This window comes from Ruditapes philippinarum, unplaced genomic scaffold, assembly GCF_026571515.1.
Source record: "Ruditapes philippinarum isolate M1 unplaced genomic scaffold, ASM2657151v2 ctg1383_1_1_1_1, whole genome shotgun sequence".
NCBI classification, from domain to species: Eukaryota; Metazoa; Mollusca; class Bivalvia; order Venerida; family Veneridae; genus Ruditapes; species Ruditapes philippinarum.
Genome location: NW_026856195.1, coordinates 20,752 through 30,809, shown reverse-complemented (window position 1 = coordinate 30,809; position 10,058 = coordinate 20,752). Strand labels below are relative to the sequence as shown.

Here is a 10,058-nt window from a genome sequence, read left to right as displayed (position 1 = left end):
TAGAATCTTTTGGGACTTCATTTCTGGTTTATTTTTTGGTTGCGTTGGAGGATGCCTTTACATATCATTCATTTTGGTTTTTCCCCAAAATTGGTTTTTCCTTTGCCCCCCTTTTTTAAATCAGTTGTATCTTTTTTAACACGGGGAAAATTTTCAAGAAAAAACAAAATATTCTTAATTTCAATTTTAGAAAGAAAATTTTTTATCAAAAATTTTCCGAACGTTTTTTTAAAAAAACATAAAAATAATAAAAAATTTAATGAAAGAGATAGGAATTTCTCATCTTAAAGGCCCTAGTTGTCAGTTTGTAATATAAGTGTAGTAAATAATCATTTTTATACTTTCAATCATGAGTAATCTTTATTCTAAAGGGCCATTTGCCTAAAAAAATATCATTTCTTATTTCTCAAAACATTTTATTTTTGGTACCTTGTTACAGTTTAAAAAAATTCTTATTTGCCGTATAGATGAGCCATCTTTTAATCCTTATGCTCTGTTGGCAATTGGTATAAATATATTGAATTAGTATTTTGTATGGAAGAAAAATACTATTTTGTTTACGTGTTGCTACCTTTATGACACATTACTGCATATTCAGCGCTATTTTCTTGAATTGTAAAATATTAACATGCTCTGAGTCCACTATTCAACACATTTTTAACATTTTTAAGAATAAAAAATGTGGATTTCTGAGGCATAATGTGCCTTTTAATTAAATAAGAAATTATAAGTTGTTTCTTTTACAAACTTTGTGAATTTAGACCCTTTAACCTACTTGGGAGTTTTTCACAAATAAAAGGTCTTTTTTCTCTGATGCACGACTTTTCTCTGAGTTTTCCTTTATCGTCAATAACCGCACATTTATCATCACTTAAGACGTTACTGTCTTCTCTTGAGTCAGAATAGCTATCTGATGCTGGCGCCCATGGCCTAGGTTAAAAAAAAAATAAATTCGAATTGAAATCTTTGAAGTAGGAGAAAAAAAATCCATAAAGAATGTCCAAACAGCAATAACTGAAAATGTTGCAGGCTTGTTAACTTTGAATGACCGTAAACGGGCGATACTGCCAAGTGATATGAAGCCTACTTCGTTCCTGGCCCCTAGCCACCGGCTTTATGTCCTCTTTTCGCAAATCAATACTTAAAGCTAATGATCGTCGTTCAAAGACTTCAAAAGCAACGATAAAATTGAGGTACTGCTAGTTCTATGTTTCTGATGAAACTCCAATAAATTTAATTTAGAGTACATGTATTACAATTTGATTAATTACAGCTAGGTTATGTCAGTGAAAGGAGTAGCTAGTAACAACTTACGGAATTTTTGCGTATTCTTCTTCGCCATCGACCCATTGCCAGGTTCCATTGACCTGTCGTATACCAATCCACCATTCTAGGAAGCCAAAGTTTTCAACATAATATTTCACTAACTCTTTGATCTGTTTCTGCAACAAAAATGCAAAGCCATTTATTTTCATGTGGTAAACTTACATAATACATGAAATACAATATTATTGACTCACATTTTGCGGCCGTTGAGAGAAAAAAAAACATACAAATTTAAGATCACAAAATTGATACACTTATAGATTACAGAAGTATATGCAATTATGTACAGGAAGTATGCTTTTAGATCCGAAATCAAATACTTCCTAAGTGGAGTGTAGGAAATTTACAACTCTGTGTCAAGCTCAAATCATGCCTTAACAGACTATGATATTTGTAAAAAAGGCAATAAAACAATACACGATCGCATGTCTTACTTTTGGCTAGTATCTTGAAAATAATTAACTAGAAAACTTACATTTTCCTGCCTGCTGTCAATGCTCAAAAGGTCAGATGTTATATTTTTGCAATGATCTCGAGCCTCCTGCCAATTTAGACCAGGTCTGTCTGTTATAAAATGAACACATGATCTGTGAAGCTGCTGCCATTGTAACTCACAACCATATCCGTCGGCAGATACTAAAATAGTCAAATAAAAAGAAGTATTGATTAATGAATGGCTTGATTGCAATTAGATATTGATTAATGAATGGCTTGATTGCAATTACATATTGATCAATGAATGGCATGATTGCAATTAGATATTGATTATTGAATGGCTTGATTGCAATTACATATTGATCAATGAATGGCTTGATTGCAATTAGATATTGATTTGTGGATGGCTTAATTGCAATTAGATATTGATTAATGAATGGCTTAATTGCAATAAGATATTGATTTGTGAATGGCTTGATTGCAATTAGATATTGATTAATGGATGGCTTGATTGCAATTAGATATTGATTTGTGGATGGCTTGATTGCAATTAGATATTGATTTGCGGATGGCTTGATTGCAATTAGATATTGATTAATGGATGGCTTGATTGCAATTAGATATTGATTTGTGGATGGTTTGATTGCAATTAGATATCGATTTGTGGATGGCTTGATTGCAATTAGATATTGATTTGTGGATGGCTTGATTGCAATTAGATATTGATTAACGGATGGCTTGATTGCAATTAGATGTTGATGAATGGCTTGATTGCAATTAGATATTGATTAATAATTGGCTTGATTTAAATTGGATATGACACAGTCTTTAAGTATAAACTTAACATTGAAAATGCCTGGTGTTCAAATACCTGATATTTTACTAGTATATTTTGTTCTTTATTTTTTACCTAATTTATAAAGTGAATAAATAGAAATTCATTTTCTTTTCTTGAGGTATCAAACAATTTTCAGGCCTATTTCTTCGCTTGGTCACATAATCTTTTTTAGAGTCAAACCATCCAGTCGTAGTTTGAAAGAAAAAAAGGGTATTTCTCGAATTTTTAAGAGACAATTTGTAAGTTAAAACATTGTAAAAATAAGTATTTTTGTAAAAGGAATGTGTTGCATAAAATGATGTGTCATCATCATCATAATCATCATCATCATCATCATCATCATCATCATCATCATCATCATCATCATCATCATCATCAACAACAACAACAACAATAACAACAATATAACAATATAACGTTGAAGAGGCCTTCAATAATTTATAATAATCAAAATATCACAGATAAACAAATTTATGTTTCTGATCTCTTAAATTCGATTCATCATGTTTTCGTAGATTATATTTCTTTTCTCTTTTTTGCTGTGAAATGTGTATGAAAATATTTGATAATTTTTGGCCAATTGCATTTAATCATTTGACAATTGTTAAACAGTTTGATGGTGTTATTTTGTCTATTACATTCAGTTAAGCTATTCTTTTATTTAAGTGTTATTTTCTTTCGATAACCAGTGCTCAAAATATTTTTAGTTATAACAATACAATAGTATGATTGCTTTCGAGTTTTAATACATAATTATCTACGCAATAATATATCATTTATTTAAATATCCTGGAAAATCAATGGATATCTGCTATAGTGATTTTGCTTCACGCCATGTGTATCTATTTACATTAGATCAAAAAACAACTCAGATTGGATCAATAAGATTTCTCCGCCTAAGTTTTGCCTGATGTAGTAACCAAATTTGATATCTTCATACTATTTATAAACTAATAATAAAATATAAATCCTTTATTTACATAGTATCAAATCAGTTTATCTGTACTTGTACTTTATTTGAAAATAAACTTTTATTTAGAAAACATTGTAGTACTGATAAAAAAATGCATCCTGGTGCATGTAAGATCATGTTTGTGTCTTTTCAATTTTATACTTTGGGCGGAACTACTTATCAATTAAAGGGGCTTATCAGATCTGAGCTGAAAATGGATTGCGGGAAATTAAAACCTTTTTTATCTACTGAGTTACAGGCTCACCAATGAGAAAGCATTTAAATATTTCGATTTTTAAGTTTTGATCAAAAACTTAAATAATATTTCCCATGGGAATCTTTATTACAAATACCAAAAGGCAATCATTTATGTAAAATTACCAATGGAATCATTTAGTAAAATTACAAGCAATCATTAGTACGATTTTATAACCTTTTTTTGCAGAAAGGATAACTCTTGGGAATTTTAAAATATTAACCCCAAATTACAAGACCATAAATCATTTAGACAAAAAACCTGGGAATTATTCACGTTTGATATTTTTTATAATAACCGCAAAAGATATATTCATAACCCATGGCAATAATTCATGTACGATATATAAAAGGCACTCATCCATGTACACTTTACAAATGGCAAAAGTTACCCATGGCAATCATTTATGTATAATATACTGGCATACGTTCAATATACCGATGGCAATAAATCATGTACAGTATACCGATGGCAATAAATCATGTACAGTATACCAATGGCAATAAATCATGTACAATATACCAATGGCAATAAATCATGTACAATATAACAATGGCAATAAATCATGTACAATATAACAATGGCAATAAATCATGTACAATATACCAATGGCAATAAATCATGTACAATATAACAATGGCAATAAATCATTTACAATATACCAATGGCAAACAGTTATATTACATTACAATATAACTTGTCTGTGGTTTCAGTTACTAAAACTCATTATTATATAGCATGATATACCAATTAATATATAAAATTATAACTTTTGATAAAAAATCTAATTATCTATCAAAGCAAAACGGTATTTTAGAAAAAAATGTTAGACAAACATTGACATCATTTTAGGATAACAATATAAACCACCTCCAAATACGTCTTTACCCAAAACATTCTCACGTTAGACTAAACAACATAATTATATAGTACACTCAACATACGTAGATGAACAGAGGAAATTAAACTTATAATATAACACATATTACTTATTACACACGCATTTTGCTGAAGGCTTGATGTTTTGTATATATTTATAACATAATTATAAATAACTTTATCACACCATGTCAACCACCTGTCGGTTTCTGTGCACATTTGTATATGATATGAAATTATGAATTTATTATATACGTAGGAAAGACGTATGCGTAGAAATATAACTACCACCTACGTTTTGAGTAATATCTAATTTGATGAATGGGATTTTATCTCCGGAAAAGGATTTGTTTAATTTAAATTAATGTTCCCTTTATTTTAAACAGTGATTTTCTGAGTAATACAAAGTTGTTATATACTTCCATCTATATAAAAATGTAAAAAAAAAAAAAAAACCCCCGAACCCCCACCAAAACAACAGTAGCAAACAAAAACAACAACAAAACTTACAATATTCTAGTGTAAACATAAATGATATTTCAATGCTACGTAGGATATATACTTTTTAATATGAGGAATTTAAATATAAGAATATAAACCCGTTTGCCTTTATTTACGGAAGAGCATAAGTGCCAGGTGTATGTGTTTTATTAACTCGAAATTTCGACTTGCTTATCTCGAAATTTCGACTTACTAACTCGAAATTTCGACTAACTAACTCGAAACTTAGTAACTTAGGATCGTTTTATTCATAGTGATGAGAAGAATAGGATTAGTGAAACGATTTGTTCGAACATGTGGGATACAATACAACGTCTGAAGAACGCCTGAACGTAAAAATTAAAGGAAGCCTTGTGTTTTTTTAGGTCGGGCGTATACATGCCATTACGTAGTTAAGTTTAACTTTAACACCTGTTTCTCCATCTCCATCGTTCACCCACACTCCCTACTATATATTATATTATCTTAACCCTTGGTAACTCATAACTTTCTAGTAATGTTAATAAGTCGAAGTTTCGAGTTACCAAGTCAAAATTTTGAGTTACTAAGTCGAAATTTCGAGTTATGAAGTCGAAACTTCGAGATTAATCACTCGAAATTTCGAATTAATATGTCGAGTTTTCGAGTTAATAAGTCGAAATTTCGGGTTAGTAAGCCGAAATTTCGAGTTAATTAACTCGAAGTTTCAAGTAAGTAACTCGAAATTTCGAGTCAGTAAATCGAAGTTTCAAGATGAGTATGTCGAAATTTCGGGTAAGTTAGTCGAAATTTCGAGTTAGTAACTCGAAATTTCGAGTTAATAAAAAACATACACCTGCCACTAATGCTCTTCCGTATTTATTAATATCAAATATTTTAAAAAAAGTAACGCTAAATTTTAAATCGTATACATTAATAAGATTTTGCCTATAAAATAACTCTTTTATAATCGATTTTATTTTCCCTATTTAAATTAAAAAAATTTTTTGCTATGCTGCGGAAATATATGGGGGCTTAGTCACGAAAAATTACGTCACTTATAAAAAATTTTTGGTTAAACTTCAAAAAGGTTATAACCGAAGCTGTCAAACCGTTTTTAAAAAGACCCTCCAGATTAAGTATTTTTTTGAAAACATTTCCCAAAGTTTTCCATTCCAAAAAAAGACCCTTTGGGTTTGGAAATTTTGACAGTTTGTTCGAAACTTTAAAAAAGATATGTTTGATATAGTAATATCATGGGAATGAAAAAACCATTTTTCTGGGAAATCAAAATAAAAAAAAATTTTATATTACAAACTTAAAGCAAAGTTTGTTTCCTTCTAAGAAGAAAAAACATTTTTTTGCTTAAGCTTTATGTGTCTTTAAGCTGTGGTTAAATCCTACTCAGTTGTTTTGACATGTTTACATTAGCTTTTTAAGAGTAGCTATAAAACAATAATTTTTTATTTAAGCAATACTGATAACACATATAAAATCCATAAAAAAACACACAGTTAAATGAAGTGTTACGGGTTGGGTAAAACACAAACTATTAAATTGATATATGGATAATAAAATGATTTTTATTTCAATTTGATATTAAACCCCATTCTATAAAAATCATATATTTTATCTGAAAGTATTATGCCGGTATTTGTCTGCAAACTTCATATTGAATCATAAGATTTACCGGGAAAAAAATAAAAGAACATTATTTTTATGTATTATATCTTGAATTTAAATGCACGAAGTAACAGCGCTGCATGACTTAACAAAAGTATTATTAAATTGAAACTCCCTGAAAGATAATAAAAGAAAGAGAAGAAAAACAGAACATAAATAGCAACATAATTATAATGATATATAACAAAGTAAAATTTAATTTAATATACATTGAAAGCGGGTTGGCCTACAATGGACACATTTTCCAAAAGTATTTCATATATTGATAAATAACAATAGAAATTCAGAAATTCTTGAAAAAATATTAATATTAAAGTTCTAAATAATTAAGTATACATCTATATGAATAATAATAATAATATGTTCTACAACATTTTATTATCTGCTATATACATATGTGTTATATCGGATGACGTATCTAACACCTGTCAACAACATACATATAATTATGTAATGGTTTGTTGTTATGTCTGATACTCAATTCTATCAACATAATCATTTATTGTATTACAGACCTACCATAATAGACAATTTCACTTTAAAAGAAGAAGGCTTTCAAAAGAAGGTTTTTCAGAGGATTGTGATTATGAACAAATGGTTTTTTAAACAAAGCAAGAAAGAGCTAGACCACTGACAATATTTTGATTTAGAATGTATATTATACAAATGATATTTCAATCGATTGTTAGAATATGTGCAGTCTGTTGCATGTTTCGCATTATTCAAGTCTTTTTACCTTTTCATATGTTTAATGAAGTTGTCATTCTAGGTGAGTTTTAAAAATATATGAAAACGGAGCAAAGGACAAGAAGTATACGTTATATATAATGATATTACATTTGTAAAAATATAACTCATAATATATTTATATATGTATTAATGTAAGACAAACTTTAAAACGTTTGATTTGAATTAGATAAAGGTGAACAACCTTTAAATTAAGGTGTGAGTTACTACCTGATACATATAATTACTGTAACATAAAATATCATAATTTGAAACATATTTTTTAAGAAGATAAACGTAGCTTACCGCTTAGACAGTGACTGATCAATAACAAACTAAGTATCCTCAAAATATGTGAATATTTTAACATGCTTAATCTAAAAACATCTAAAAACATCCAGAATTTTTAAAATATAAGATTTGTGTTTATCACATAGGATGCAGTCACTTTAACATAATCCACTTTTCGTTATAGAAGTAAATATGGTCGATAAGTTATGTCGATGAATGTATAAATATATGTATAAAATTATACGTCTTGTTTATTCCGTCACATGTTTACAATCTGATTATTGGACCGTGTACTTAGTAATCGAGTCGCGGTTTCATACACCGGCAGCTGTACGGTGTAGTTTATTTTTGTATGGACATGTAAATTGATTTTCATACGCGGTAAAACATGTAAAATAGAAAATGGGCACGCCCCGGCCGTTATTTTCACATTATACTTAAACCATAATTTATGACACTTTTATAATGTTTTGAAATATTTTCGTTTTTTCTTTAAATAATTGTTTTGTTGTAATATATCAGCTTTACATGCACACACATTATCACTTTATGCCGGCTCGCCACGGCGAGCCGGTATTACGGTAGGATTTTACTAAGAAACAACCTAAAACTCCGAAGCTATCCAAAAATTTAATCGAAGCTTGGCTTCCAGCTTTCTACAAAATTTATCTATCAGGGCTAGGATCCAAAATTATTTAGCCAATCAAATTTAATCTTACATAGCGTCAAAAAACCTTCAATTTTCACGCCATTTTTAAAAATCAGCAAGTATTGTTTTGAGCGCAAAGATATATTGATGATTAAAATGTTTGTCTTTATGAATTCTTTTCAATAAATCATATTTACACTGACCTCTGATTTAGCGATTTCACCTGTTTTCTCTGTAGTAAGTTTTCGTTTGGTTAATTAACATAAGTGTACATCTGGTTCTGTGCATTTTTTATTTTTCCTTTTTTTCCGGTCATTTTATCCTTTCCGGTATTTAGTGTATGTATTTACTGGCCGGGATCCGGGACGCCCGGGATCCGGGATCGTATAAAATATGGAGGAAAAACCTAATGAACTATATTTGTGTTGATTGTTGTCGTAATGAAAGGCCATTAAACGTTAATTATTTATTGTATATAATGAACGTTAAATTAATTTAACTTATAATATAGATATATTTAGAGCTATTTATTAACAAACTTAAAATGCGGAAATCACAATACTTATAATTATATGCCTAATTAATTGGAAAAATCAAAGACTATTTTCTTGAATTTGTCGAATCCCGGGATCCCTATATGTTTTAAAACGATCCCAGCTTTTCTGAAAACTATATACTTGAACTGGCCAATCCGTGAGATCTATTTACATTTTAATACGATCCCGGCTTTTCTGAAAACTATATTCTTGAACTGGTCAATTCCCGGGATCCCTATATGTTTTAATAGGATCCAGGCTTATCTGAAAAACATCTTCTTAGACTGGTCAATTTCCGGGATCCCTATATTTTTTAATAGGATCCCGGCTTTTCTGGCTGAATTGATTGACAACTTGTGTTTACTTTAGGACTTGTGCCTCTCATTCCAATACTAAATAACATACATGTATTACAACTTAATTTTGTATAAAGAGACATCTTTATGAAATCTACCTATCTAACATTTTGTGGTCAAGGTCAACAGGCCATATAGTAAATGTGCATAGACATAGGTTCTTCATTCAATCTGTTTACATGCACCTTCATATATACTCATACTCATCTTGGTTAAACTGAGAGAACTTTATATGTCACTTTCAGTCAATGAGTTTAAGATTTTGAATTTACTGGCCCGAATTCAAGTTTTGAATTTATTCTACGAAATAATTAACAAAATTTTCTTAAATTTACACAGGCCTGAACTTATATACACTGGCCATCGGGCACCGGGCCAGTGTTGACTTCACTTTTATTTTGGTGTTCGCTGAAGTCTCTTCAGCTAACAGAACTGTCATTTTTACATTTAAACACACCCCTTGAAAAAAATTACGAAGCGAGTCGCTACTAGCTTTTTTAAAAGCTAACCTTGTTAAAATTACGCCATTTATGCAGCAGGTGGCCTCTTTAGTCAATCCTTTGCTCCTTACCACTATGGGCTCGATCTTCTTTCACCAAAAAAGCATGCAGAAAAGTCACCATAAGACCCGAAGTCAGTACCTTAAAGCAGAAATATGTGAAGTAATATGTC

At 29.8% G+C, this 10,058-nt stretch overlaps 1 protein-coding gene across 1 annotated transcript; it reads right to left on the bottom strand.

The window, feature by feature from the left end:
• Window positions 1-415: 415 nt before the first annotated feature.
• On the bottom strand, window positions 416-8,158 carry LOC132745732 (asialoglycoprotein receptor 2-like). Its single transcript, XM_060734695.1, has 4 exons — window positions 7,861-8,158; window positions 1,802-1,962; window positions 1,315-1,442; window positions 416-930 (listed from the first exon to the last, which is right to left on the bottom strand). Exons 1-4 carry the CDS (start codon window positions 7,949-7,951, stop codon window positions 741-743), a joined length of 570 nt encoding a protein of 189 aa, XP_060590678.1. The 5' UTR covers window positions 7,952-8,158; the 3' UTR covers window positions 416-740.
• Between the last annotated feature and the right edge of the window lie 1,900 nt (window positions 8,159-10,058).